The sequence below is a fragment of the Leuresthes tenuis genome, unplaced genomic scaffold (genome assembly GCF_036924035.1).
Source record: "Leuresthes tenuis unplaced genomic scaffold, fLeuTen1.0.hap1 SCAF_2, whole genome shotgun sequence".
Lineage (NCBI taxonomy): Eukaryota > Metazoa > Chordata > Actinopteri > Atheriniformes > Atherinopsidae > Leuresthes > Leuresthes tenuis.
In genome coordinates this window covers 13,982,662-13,996,423 of record NW_027325356.1, presented here as the reverse complement: position 1 = coordinate 13,996,423, position 13,762 = coordinate 13,982,662, and the positions used below count along the sequence as shown (strand labels likewise).

The 13,762-nt window shown below is 41.8% G+C and overlaps 3 protein-coding genes across 3 annotated transcripts; 2 read left to right on the top strand and 1 right to left on the bottom strand.

Moving 5' to 3' along the window:
* Positions 1–1,796: 1,796 nt before the first annotated feature.
* On the bottom strand, positions 1,797–5,460 carry LOC140301688 (retinol dehydrogenase 13). Its single transcript, XM_072380274.1, has 7 exons — positions 5,203–5,460; positions 4,535–4,675; positions 3,973–4,164; positions 3,678–3,839; positions 3,415–3,531; positions 3,098–3,302; positions 1,797–2,773 (listed from the first exon to the last, which is right to left on the bottom strand). Exons 1-7 carry the CDS (start codon positions 5,276–5,278, stop codon positions 2,677–2,679), a joined length of 990 nt encoding a protein of 329 aa, XP_072236375.1. The 5' UTR covers positions 5,279–5,460; the 3' UTR covers positions 1,797–2,676.
* A 661-nt stretch (positions 5,461–6,121) lies between these two features.
* On the top strand, positions 6,122–8,720 carry tmed3 (transmembrane p24 trafficking protein 3). The gene is made up of 3 exons (XM_072380275.1): positions 6,122–6,361; positions 6,700–6,945; positions 7,737–8,720. Exons 1-3 carry the CDS (start codon positions 6,215–6,217, stop codon positions 7,968–7,970), a joined length of 627 nt encoding a protein of 208 aa, XP_072236376.1. The 5' UTR covers positions 6,122–6,214; the 3' UTR covers positions 7,971–8,720.
* Positions 8,721–9,104: 384 nt separating this feature from the next.
* Positions 9,105–13,197, top strand: LOC140301687 (isocitrate dehydrogenase [NADP], mitochondrial). The gene is made up of 11 exons (XM_072380273.1): positions 9,105–9,355; positions 10,312–10,403; positions 10,567–10,732; positions 10,905–11,065; positions 11,166–11,309; positions 11,439–11,575; positions 11,689–11,840; positions 11,939–12,051; positions 12,398–12,495; positions 12,586–12,678; positions 12,790–13,197. The coding sequence occupies exons 1-11, from the start codon at positions 9,235–9,237 to the stop codon at positions 12,872–12,874; spliced, it is 1,362 nt and encodes a 453-aa protein (XP_072236374.1). The 5' UTR covers positions 9,105–9,234; the 3' UTR covers positions 12,875–13,197.
* Positions 13,198–13,762: the final 565 nt, after the last annotated feature.

Below are 13,762 nucleotides of genomic sequence, written 5' to 3'. Positions count from 1 at the left end.
AGCAGCTCTTTAAGAAAGAATTGAAAAGACTAACAGTACGGCTTGCTTGTTTGTGCGAGAGGAACGGGAGTTATATCTTTCTCCCTCTGCTTGGGCCCCAGAACGAGAAAAAGAGGAGAGCAAATGGTAAACGGAGGTCTCACTTTCTCGGAGCAGTTGAATACAAGAGGAGCTGACAGGTATGTACATACTGGAATGTGCTTCTCAGCCACACCTGTGTGGAACACACCCACCAAACCTGGTCTCTCGCATCCCACAGGCGGATCTTGCTCCTGACTGACAGCTGCGAGAACTATTTGGCTCAAGTCCTCAGAAGCCAAGGGGGCAGGTATGGTGAGTTCTGAATATGAACCAATGGCAGTAGAGAAATTCCTGCTGGCCAGGCGGGGCTGCAGTGAAATAAAACTCATCAATGGGGTGTGTCTCAAGTTTGTCAGCAGTCAAACAGTGAAGGACTACTGTTGCTGGAACCCACTTTAACTGGTAAACCGAACTAGTCCTCCGCAGCGTGAGGATCTGAAGAGCTGGCTCACAGAAGGAAATGAAACAACGCAACTCATCTGCTTGGGACCGTGGGACCTCCACTTCTAGGACTTTGACTAAAGTAGAGGCAGCCCTAATACAACCTCTGGTTGGGGTTTTGACTCCACTTTCAAGCCTCTGGAGTCATTTTTGTCATGAAAACAATAGATTTTTCATTACACTATGAGTTAACAGATGGTGTTGTGATACTATGGTCGCTCACATCTCCTTATCACTTTTCCAGCCCAGCTATAGATTCTGAATCCGTTGGACGGAGAACTGATAAGGGCATGTGCATGACATTAACTGCTGATACTGAGGAGCCAACATCTGAGCCAGGGAGCTTTATGGGTAATTCAGCCATTCAGTTTATTAGTGATCATGTTTAATGTTGTCATTAGTGTCTATACTTTGCAGCTAAGTTTTCATAAGGTTAACTAGAGCAGTCTATTGCTGCTTTTTGATGCTTTAAACAATGTTAGAAAACAAGTTTTAAGTTTTGAAATGTGTTCGAAAATTAAATTAGCATTCACTCTAACACTGGTTGTATTGCGTAGTGTCTCGTAATTTGTCTCACCTTTTAGTGATGATTCGGCGCCCTTTTTGAGCCCCACTGCTGACATTCAACAAAAAGTTGAATTACAAAACTGCAGTACTAAGGCGTGGTGTTCCCTCGCATAAAGTTTAGATACCGGCCTGATACAGCATGGCAAACATCATCCATTAACTGTATACTGAGGATGGCACAACCGGTTAAGTGGAACACAAAATAGGTGAGTAAATTCAAGGTGAATATAACATATTCACACCCTCCAACTTAGCACACTTACTCTTTAATTACAGCTCAAGATGAGGCCCGTAACAAAATAGAAAAGGAAAGACGATAGAAAATACTTATACACATATATTGTTCTGCTGTGTAGCAACAAGTTGTTTTTTGTCTAGAAGGATAATGACTTGAAGCAGTAAAGTATGCAGACTTGTGGTTTGTAAAGTGAAAATCCTGACATAATTACCAAAGAAGAAAAGAAAAAAGCTCAGGCTGCCGTTTTAGAAGCTTGGGCCTATTTCACCCTTTTTAATCACGCTATTGTCTTAAAATGTGTCGTCATCCTCATACGAAAGCCTGATTAAACGTGGAAGTTTTTACTCCTATACAAATATACAGTGTCCATGTGTTTGATCCTGTTATGCAATGACTGCAAGAAGAAATGTCACCTTTCATCAGACATTTATTGCCAACATTTTTCAGTGCTGGTGGCTTCCTGTGTACGTTCTTTCACTTGTATGGTCAGTCGACAAATTCACAGACACATTTTCATCTCAAAAAACACCAGTATCAAAACATCCTCAGCATGACACAGCAAATAGCATCCATGACACACACACACACACACACAAGGGTGAAGAGTCTTCTGGGTTGACTGGGTGCATACTAACGGCTCTGAGCCCCCGAGGCATCCACTCCCTCTCTACACCTGGTGGAGGATCATCTTGCCTTTCATCTACAGCGATCCAGTCACGGCTATCAGCATGGTGGGGTCAAAGGCCACTTCCTTCATGCAACACCTTTCTACCTTTTGTCTCCGATATTTCACTACTGTCGTGAGGTTGTAACAAAAATGATGGTACAAACAAAGTTATGCTTTTACTGTATCATTTCAATTGCTAAATACCATTAATAAAAGCAGTATTTTGAAGCCGTAAAAATCTCTTTTCATTTGAAGGAAAAACTAAATGTTATCGCCCATATGCATTCAAGTGCTCCAAATAAAAGTCTGTGAAAAAGACCCCTTTGATAGCGATGAAAACAATCAGAATGCGTTAAGATAATTTAGCTTATATTACCTTATTTGGATAAACAATATAGCATAAGCAGAGATGTAGAGCAAATCATTAAATATGCAGAATATATATTATACAAAGAGTACTGCACTGCACTTACATATAACAGATTATAAAGAGCACTTATTATGAGAGCATGGTGCAAAATGTTGCATAGCGCTTGATAATTTATGCAGGTAGAAAAAATATTAATTAGTGTAAAGACCCTCAGCATATAAGACAATAACGATGAATTTGAGAGCACTGTTGATCCTCTCAAACAAGGCCATCACCAAGCAAGGCCAAGAGAAGCATGGCAGGCTGTCCTGATTAAGCCAGACCAACCATGGAGGCACTGAGGTCCCACAGCTTCTTGGCAGCAGCATCATCCAGAGCCTGTGGCGCCGGCGTTTTCGGGGCACAGTCACTTTACAGTGAAATAAATGGAAAAAAAAGGGGGGGGAGGGGGGGGGGGGGCACAAAGTCAGCAAAAGTGATGCTATGTATTGTTGATGGATCGCAAGAGGTTTGTTTTAAACAAAAAACATACTCAAATAAATCTCTTTATTTTGTACTAGAATTTGACCCTTATAATCTGTCTTTGAGAGTAATAAAGAATCTTTTTTGTTTGTTTTATATGTAATTTTTGTGTACAATAGACAACAGCATGACCATAACGACATACAAATGTTATATTAACGGCAAAATAAGAGACGGAACAGAAAGTTCAGACGTTCGCAGTCAGACTTGCCTGTAGTAGAGGCCGCTTTCATTTGCCAGTTTCTCCTCAACGGCGCAGTAGATGGTGGTTTGAGCTCCTTCCCAGGGATCTTTGACTATCCTCATAACGATGGAGGCTACAATCTTCTTCCACAGAGCTAATTTGGGGAAAAAATAGCGACCCAACTCTGTGCGGATGACCCCAGGGTGAAGGCTGTACGCGGTCACACCAGTGTCTAATGAGGGGGATCAATCAAGTCAATTGTTACTTGTAGTGTAGGGAACGCAATGCCGCTGTTAACACTTTCTGTGCTATATAGAAAGGAACGAATGTTTACAGGACAGCACCTTTCAGTCTTGCTGCCAGTTCCCTGGTAAAGAGAACATTGGCCAACTTGCTCTGACCATAGCTCACTTCAGGTTTGTAGTTTTTATCAAGGTTAATGTCATCAAAGTGTATATGACCTGCAGAAAATACAGAAGTAAATACAGTGCATGATGTTGGATAACTGAGATGGAACAGGAGACTAGAAAGCACCCTTTTGTCTTTAGAATCGTCAATATGTTCTTTTAAAAAAGGAGAAACAGAGATGGATAATGAAGCATTTTACCCCTCTGGTGTGCCAGGCTCGATACGACGACGACGCGACTTGGAGCCGACTTCTTCAGCAGGTCAAGGAGACAGTTGGTGAGGAGAAAATGCCCCAAGTGGTTGACCCCAAACTGCATTTCAAAACCATCCTCAGTCTCCCATTTAGGACACATCATAATACCTAACAAAAAAAAAAAAAAAAAAAAAAGTTGACTCCAAATTAAAGCATTCATTCTACCTTCTTAAGATTCTTTGTGGTGGTCTTGCTGAGGAGAAAACATGTCTCTTCTGCTAAATGAATCAAGAGGAAATACCGGCATTGTTGATGAGAATGTCCAAGCGCTCCTCTGTCTCCTGGACATCTTTGGCCATGTCTCTGACGGACTGCAGCGAGGCGAGGTCCAGTTTCTTTACCACCACGTTGCCATTCCCACTCTTTTGACGGATCTCATCTGCTGCAATGCGGGCTCTGTTCATGTCCCTGCAGGCAAGGATCACTCTGGCCCCTGCATAAGAGTAAGAAATATTGGTGATGTATCCTATAATAGCAAGTACACTAAAGGAAGTGCTGGCACAACACTGTCAAAGTAACAGTCATATAAAAGTGCACTGCAATTAGATTAGTTGTCATTTATCAAAATAAAATCCATTATTCGATAGGTATTGATTTATGTTTTGTTTTTTTTATATAATCACACAAGCCTACTAAGTAGTCCACTCTGCATATGGCAACTAAAACAAAAAAAGATAAAAGTGGTATGCTTTGTTGTCTTAATGTTTAATTTTCTTCGTGGTGATCTGATCCTACTTTAATGACGCTTCACATAAATATACAACAAGCAAAGCCTCCTCCTTTCCTCCAGATGAAGGTCTCACCTCTCTGGGCCATATCCAGGGCTGTCTCCTTCCCAATGCCAGTGTTGGCTCCAGTGATCAGGACGGTTTTGCCTTCCAGACTGACCTTGCTTCGACATACTCCCCCTGCCATCCATCTTCGCAAGGCTAGCAGGCCTACCCCTAACAGAGATGTTAACAAAATAATAACAGCTCAAACGGAGAATTACATTTTTCCTTTTTCTTTTATTTGTTGCGATGTTAATCATATCCTCGTTCGATTCATTGTTTACTTGTTCTTGTTGCAGTGACATGACACGATGGGAATAAATTCCTTAAAATAAGTCACTGGCAAAAGAGACTGTATCTCCTTAATGAACTCCTAAGAGTTGAGGTTAGTTTACGATGGTGAAATATCACAATTGTCAATATTTAACACGACTATTCACTTATCAGCACTGACTCTCGCATGTCTAAACACTCCCAGTTCTGAAGAGTAGCAATCACGCTGATCTTCTTTATGTAGGCACAGTTTAACTTCCTGAACTTCAGGTTTGTATAAACTTTGTATAAATATACATAGTGTAAATGTAGGATATACTGCACATTCTCACTAGCAGCTAGTTCTCTTGGTCTGTGCATTGTGGAAAGCGTAAAAACTGTACAAGACACAGTTTAAACAATGCATTGTCACGATGGAATCGATTTACCTGCTACAAGGGCAACCGTGAGACCGGTCGCATGGCTCTCTACAAAGTCCTTGATAGCATCTGCGTAGTTTTGCATAATTTAGGCCGTTCGCCAACTCAAATTAGTACAACTGAATATATTAACAAACATTAACTTTAAAAAAATCTTTATGTTCACGCAGAAACTATTCGGCGTTCTAAAAACTAATCCAGTGAAAAACAGTGCTAATTGACGTTTTTTCTTCCGTACTATGGCGCAGACGGACTGTGTTTTTCTAACTGTTTCTAAGTGTTGCCGGAAGTGAGGAGTGGATTCTAATGACGGGGGTTTTCAGAATAAGATTCAGTTTAAAAGAGTAATTTGTTGTCATAGAAACCAATTAGTGACCTGTGTTTTTTGTTTGTTTGGGGTTTTAAAAAAACATATATACATTTTGGCCTTTGGCCAAGATAAAAGTCTTATTTTGGTCTTGAGAGCTACCGAAACACTGTTTCACAAAGGTTTGACAGTGTCTTGCAAGTAAGAATTTATCCAGATTTTTTTAACCCTCAACTTTGTCCTGCTTCTACTGCTGCAGAAGACGAACACCTAGTTGGACATTTGAATTCAATACCATACAGACTTTTTTCTTTAGGTGAAACGTCCGTTTCTCGGAACAAAACGGATGCAGTATCCTACCCAAACAGATTCGAGTGCCGTGGCGTTCGTGTGTTATTAATTTATTTTGAAAGTGCCGCGTGACTGAGTCCAAATTCCTTATCAGTCGCTGTCATTTTTGCCTGTCGTAGGTTTAATAGTTTTCTCCAACATTAATGGGCTTTAGCTGAGATCTTGTTCGTCCTTTTTTATTATTATTCTTAACTGGTGTGGGGTCATTTTATGTTTTAAAAAATAAAATAAAATAAACAAACCTGTCCCGGAAGTTCTTTGTGCTCGCGCCACGTCAGAGCTACCCAAATGTTATCATCAGTATAACTGTGTGAAAGAGTGTGTGCACTCGGGGACTGTAAGTGCTTTCTTTTGGCTTTCATCATGCTCTGTCTGCTGGGCCTGGGCTGCATACTGTTGCGTGTCTGCGCGGTATTTGGGACCGAGCTGACTTTTGAACTCCCCGACAACGATAAGCAATGTTTCTACGAGGAACTAGAGAAAGACGTAAAGTTTGACATAGACTTCCAAGTGAGTTACCTTTGACGCTTCTTCGCGTCCCTGTGCATTTGAGAGATGCAGTAAAGCGTACTTTTTTTTTTTAGGCTGAAGCATTCACTCGATCGTTTTCCAACTCTTAACATAGCCTACATATTTCTGTCCAAGTTGTGCAAAATGCATCACTTTCAGTGAATGCCCATTTGTTATCTATGCTATATAATCGTATAGTGTTAATCATTGTTACATGACTGTACAGTCAGCTCAGTATTGCAGGAGATGTAAAGGCAGCATATGCTACAATGTTACAACTACCTTGTCAATGACATTTCCCATCAAACAACGCCTTTTTCTGTTTTGATTACTCCTAGGTCATTGCAGGAGGCAACTATGATGTGGACTGCTTTGTCACGGATCCCCGAAACAATGTTTTGTATAACGAGAGGAAAAAGCAGTATGACAGCTTCTCTCACACCACAGCAATGAAGGGAGTCTACCAGGTCTGTTTCAGCAATGAGTTTTCAACTTTCACGCATAAAATAGTGTACTTGGACTTCCGCCACGGAGAAGAGGAACCTATTCTGCAAACTATGACCAGAAGTACAGCACTAACTCAAGTAAGTCTGAGGAGCGATGGGCAATGTTTGTATGGAGTGGAGGCGGGCAAATGAATAAAAGAGACCAAAAAACAACAACAAAAAAAAGACAGCACTACATACAAGCAAAAACACTAAATTGGATTAAAAATGAATACATGTGATTAGATAATCGATGTTGTGTTTGATCAGTTGTTGAGTTAATGGAATAGCTCAGCACCACTGTTACAATATCATTAGAAGGGTGTCAGTGGTGAGGCAGTTTAAACAAAGTCCACTGGGTGGAGACAGAGTTTTTCTGACTCATGGCAGAAGGAGCTATCACATGAACAATGGCAAATTATTCTTTGCAAGTCTTTGCTCTCACTCAGACGTATTGATAACGTGTCGGCCCAATTCAGCTTTGCACATCGTGGATTTTTAATTGCAACTTTTATATTATGGAACTGGGCTCCAACACACATGTCTTGTGTTATGTACACCAAAATATCACTCTTAGGGGTGTCCTGGGGTGCACACGTTTACCTGGCTGCAGCTGAAGAAAGTGAGGCTTATAAAAAGCTTATAAAAAGGCTTTAATTTGCTTGGGAGCACAGAAATTGGGTTCTGGATCAAGGGGAAAAAGGTCATGCATTCTGATGGGTCCAGATTTACTGTTCCAGATTCGAATCTGAGTTTGAAAGCTGGGTCGGTGGTTTTAATGCTATCAGTTCCTATTAGATGATTTGTTGCTAATCTCAACTTCCAGTCCTAACATTTTTTTGCTTGAAAATTTCACTTGTTTTGCCTTGTTTTGATCTTTCTGCTTTCAGTTGGAGTCGTCCTGCGTCGCCATTCACGAGGTCTTGAAAGTAGTGACTGACTCGCAGACACGGTACAGGCTAAGAGAAGCATACGACCGCACAAAAGCAGAGCATCTCCTTCAGCGGGTGACCTACTGGTCCGTCGGAGAGACCGTCCTGCTGTTTTTCATCGGCATCGGTCAAGTCATGCTGCTTAAGAGCTTCTTCAGTGAGAAGAAAGGCTCTGTGGTGGCGGCTACTTAAAACTCGGGTAGACAGCTGGAAGTTTGCCAGTGTGAGTGTCCATCTGGACATAAGCACTTACTGTAGCCTTTGGCGTATAGATAGTTCAAGGGGTTGCTCTGTTACTGATTGCTCTCTGTGTCCAACAAACTTGAATGGCTTTTTCATATCTGTCATGTTTTGTTACCCAGCTGAGCTGTGAAGAACCACCTCACACTTGAGGATACTTAGCTGATATCTTTCAACATTTCACTGATTATTTATGATAATTTAATACATGTACAATATAAACCAGGTTTAGTTTGATCTACCTATTAATTGCCCAATCTGGCACACAGTAGGAGCATTGTGGGTTTTCATCTCGATGTCCAGCAGTCACACTGAAAATTGGGGCACATGGATAGTAACCGAAGACGCATTGCTTCAGAATGTTATTTTAATTTGTTTTATTAATGTTTTTCATGTTTATTTTTACAAGCTTTAAGAACTCTGCCTCTCATGGTCTTGAATGTCTTGCACAAAGTGCCTTAAAAGTGTATTTTCCCTTTGTGTATCAAGTTTACTGATTTCATTTAAACATATATATATATATGTCTGTGTGTGTATCCTGTTATTACTGTTTGATTGGATTCTCAGTTTGCATTAATTCACTTCACATTATTGGAGAATGGAAATGGACCAATCTTGATGATTATTTTTTTGCACCAAGTCATTTTTCGGACCAATCTGTTTGTAACCTGGTATACTGTCAATAAAATTAGATGAGAACTCATTGCAAGAGCTGTGTGGACTGTGTTTACTATTGAGATTGAAGTAAACAAGTTCTTTGTCATTAGTCAAAATTCTAGCTTAAAATTCATAAGCAGGATCTAAACAAATCTAACATGACAACCAGAGGCCTCCATTATAAATGCAATGAAAAAACACTTTGCGGGAATCAACTTCTGGAATACAGAGTTTTATACATTAATCTTTTGTAAATCTCTATTAAAATTCAAGTCAGAATAAGTCTTTATGAAGAAACAAAAGGACAGACGGTGTAGAGTTTTCCTTTTTTTATTGTTTTCATAAATTGAAGGTATGATAATATAATTTCCCAGATTTTTTTCTTCTTCAATGCAGCATAGGGAAAGAAGCGAAGTTGGCCAATCAGAGCAGGTGACGTGGGTGGAATTTACTACCACCTACGTCATCGTTAGTTTACCTAAGGTTGGCGCTCATTCATAAGGATAGAGAGCCCAGTTCCAGTGGCTACGTTCGTGACCATAACCAATCTCCTGTAACGATGGCGGGATACCTGAAAGCTCTGACGACCGTGTCGAGGAGCGCGGCCGCTGCGCTGGCGCAAAACCCCGCGGCGCTCTCACCTGCCACCGGCTGCGCTAACAGACTGCACCACAGGAACTGTAAGTCAGCTGTCAACTAAAACCACAGCAATATGAGTCAAAATGCACTGCTGGTTGCTTTGTCTGTGATGCTCACAAACAGGAGTGCGGTGGCATGTCTGTGAGGACCGAGTAAACGTTGTATGGAATAGTTTCACTAAACATTACATGACAGGGAAGCGGCAGAAAGTCGCAGGTTGGCGACGAGCCACTGGTGAATCACACGTAACAGCATGCTGGAAAAAAAAATGATCCAAAGCACTTTCGTTTAATCACTGAACTGCTAACACACATAGACATGAAAATTCACTCTGAATACTGCAGATAAAATGTATTTAACCTGAGTCTTTGATGTTTTATACTTAAACCTGAAGTCTGATGAGCAACTTGTACCACCCTGTCTTGGCTTTTAAGTTCACGTGTTGCCAAATGTCGAAAGGGCTCGAAGGAGTAATAAATGCTATCAAAGCAGTCATATAATCGCAAGGGCACCGAGTTTGGCAGCTGTATTCCAGTATATAAAATATTTTATCATTTTTATACATATATATATATATACAGTCGGTGGTTTTGCTGTCTCTGTGAAAGTGGTGCCAGACAGGATTCTATGAAAATGAGTGCATGAAATGTCTTATAGCAGTGGCTGTTCTAGTCAGAGGTGAAATAAAGTAAAAGGTCATTCCGCAGATATTCCAGGCTTGCTGATTAGCTTCCCTGAAGGGCCGTGGATTACAAATCTTTGGACTCTGCTGGGACAATCGTAATGTTTTCAGAAAGAGACAGTTGTAATCATGAGCATTTGAAAATGATCCTCTTGCTAATAAATCTTTTGGATATAATCTTAACAAGTGACAGCTTTGTGTTTGTGCAAACTTTGACCTGTTTTTTTTTTTTTTCCCACCTCCCACCATTTTCCCAAACCTCGTCCTTCCCCAGCTGTAATTAACCCTTAAAGTTTGTGTCACTGCATTTTCCAGATGCAACGACGCGTATCAGGGTGGACCAGCCGGTGGTGGAGATGGATGGAGATGAGATGACTCGCATCATATGGGAGTTCATCAAGGAGAAGGTAGCCTGAGTGGCTTCTCCGGCTGCAGCTGTAGTTACACTTTACCAATGAGTAAATAAATGAATGTTTGCATTCAGATAATTGTCAGAGCGCTGCGTTCGTGTGTTTTGGAGGTTGTTATGCAGGGTTGTCCTTATGCAGATAACTTCTTGCATTTGCACAGCTCATCCTGTCCAACGTGGATGTGGAGCTGAAGTATTTTGACCTGGGTCTACCCTATCGAGACCAGACGGACGACCAGGTCACCATCGACTCCGCTCTGGCAACTCAGAAATACAATGTGGCCGTCAAGTGTGCCACAATCACTCCCGACGAGGCCAGAGTTGAAGGTAAGTCGGCCTCACTCAGTGTTATCAGATGCTGACTGTGCTTATCTGTCTTTCTAACTTTGCGCCAAAGTCAGGCTGTGAAACAGACTGTTTTTAGCCTTTTTAAACGTAAGAACGCTTGGTTTGAAGGATGTTTACATCCTTAAATGGCAGAATGACGTCCTCTTTGCAGAGTTTAAACTGAAGAAGATGTGGAAGAGTCCCAATGGAACCATCAGGAACATTTTGGGCGGCACAGTTTTCCGTGAGCCCATCCTTTGTAGAAACATCCCCCGACTTGTTCCCGGTTGGACACAAGCCATCACAATTGGCAGACATGCATTTGGAGATCAGGTATTTAAGAAAAAAAATAAAATAAACATGCATTTTCTTGTCATAAATACAGTCAAACATGAAGAAAATTGACCTCACATACTAATGTTTGATCTTCCAGTACAGGGCCACAGACTTTGTCATTGACAGACCCGGCAAGTTTAAGATTGTGTTTTCCCCAGCTGATGGTGCAAAGCCACAGGAGTGGGAGGTGTACGACTTTCCCGCAGGGGGCTGTGGGATGGGAATGTACAACACTGACGAGGCAAGAATTACTTAAATAGATCCTCAAGTCTGGTGAAAGCAGATGTTTGGAGTGCGTTCTCTGATGTTTCTGCGCTGTGGTGCTTTATGGTTGAAATCTGGACTTTTCTGTGACATTTTGTCTGTGCAGTCCATCAGCGGTTTCGCTCACAGCTGCTTCCAGTATTCCATCCAGAAGAAGTGGCCTTTATACATGAGCACCAAGAACACCATCCTCAAGGCCTACGATGGCCGCTTCAAAGACATCTTTCAGGACATCTTTGAGACGTAAGTCGGATGAGAGCCGAGCACTTAAGACTTTCCAGTGTGGGCTCATCACAACTTTGGCTTGCTACAACTATGGATTGAACCCAAATGTTTGATCATTTGGTCTCCTTCAGCACGTACAAGCCTGAGTTTGACAAGCTGAAGATCTGGTACGAGCACCGGCTCATCGACGACATGGTGGCCCAGGTCCTGAAGTCCTCTGGAGGATTTGTTTGGGCCTGCAAGAATTATGACGGAGACGTGCAGTCGGACATTCTGGCTCAGGGTAGGCGCACGACAACTAAACAACGAGGATACAGCCACAAGTTGTAGTTTTCTCCCTCTAATTGTTTTTTTTTTTTTGTGCATGCGCTTCGTGTCCAGGTTTTGGCTCCCTGGGGCTCATGACATCTGTACTGGTGTGTCCTGACGGCAAGACTATCGAGGCTGAGGCTGCTCATGGCACCGTCACCAGACACTACCGCGAACACCAGAGAGTAAGGCCAATAATGTGTGCTCCTTCATTTCTACATTGGCACTAGAAATGGACTTTTTGGCTAAACAGCTTTGCAGCGCTCATTCCGGGTTTAGACCTGCGGCGCGTTGGGTTTCAGGTCAGACTCGAGTTTTAGGACACAATGTTTTTGATTGAAGCTGTGACAGTTAGAGCTTAAGGCCCGAGATCAAGTATATCAAATAGTGGATGAAGTGAAATTGTGATCAAAGAAGGTATATTCCGAAATGTTTTTCTGAAATTCTGAAGCCAAACCTTCCAAAGATATACTGTTCACTCTCATAGCTTTTTGAGTAAGTGACATCATTCTCTGCATCATTGCTCTTTAGGGCAAATCAACCAGTACCAACCCCATTGCGAGCATCTTTGCGTGGACCAGGGGCTTAGAACACAGAGGGAAACTGGATGGGAATCCTGATTTAATTAAGTAAGTTATCCCATTTCAAGCATGTAGTCCTGCCACATGTGGTTATATAATTTGACATAATTTCTGAGCAAATGTATCGCTGCTCTCCAGGTTCTCTCAGACTTTAGAAAAAGTGTGTGTGGAAACCGTGGAAAGCGGCGTGATGACCAAAGACCTTGCAGGCTGCATCCACGGCTTGGCCAAGTGAGTATGAGTTTTCACTTTCATCCTGCTGTGAGTTGGGAGATGCTTTTACATCGGAGTGGCTTTTTGCATTTCTATCCAAACTCTAACCTCTGCGTTGTGATCCCACAGCTGCAAGCTGAACGAGCATTATGTCAACACGTCAGACTTTTTGGATGCCATCAAGACCAACCTGGACAAAGCTCTGGGCAAATGAAGCGCCATCAAACTTTTCAGTCTCTTTTTACTCTTTGCCTGTATTAGCCTTTTTACCTTTGTAATGGAAACAAGTTTGCCATTTCTTGTGCCAATTTTGTACCTTACATTGTCGTGCCTGTGTACCTTTGGGCTTTTCTACTGGCATTTTTTTATATTGCACAATTGTTTGTATGATTGAGTATTCATGCTAATGTTAATTTATGGTAGCGTTTTCAAATAACTTTCAAAGAAGCTTTCACTTTAAATGAGGGGTATCCCCAGGGTACAGTATGTACAAACTATTGAGTTTACCTTGTAAACACGGAAAATAAAACAGATTTATTGCTCATTAGTTGATAGCAGTGTTTGGTAGTTTCTGGTCTGTCGTCAGAACAAATTACAGAATAGTTTGGGGTGTGGTTACATTCGCGTGTGTGGAGGGGGCTTTTATCCATTACATCACTGGAGCTTCAGCCAAATGACAAATCCAGATGTGGAACACAAGTGGCTGAAATCGCCGCACAAAAGCTGTCGTTCCATTTCATATTTTAATTTCATGCACTTGCGCACGAGAGCTGCCATCCGGCAGTGCTTGTATGCGGAGCCAAGTGCTCATTTAGGAGCCACAATATGCACCTCCAGTGCATGACAGAAAGTCTGGTTCGCACCAGCAGGGGGGGTGTATCTGATGTGAATTCTGGCAAAGCCTTTTGTGTTGTGGTGGCAACTGCAGCTTTTTACCAGCAGATGTCGACAATGTCGAGATCAATTAGTCAGATACTGTGTTGTATTTTAGTGCTCAACTCTTCGGTATACTTTGAAACTACTTTCTCGAACTATTTTATTGTGTTCCTACCTGACCTGCATCATCAGCTTATTACTGCTAGCTGTTCCAATCTGTGTGTCC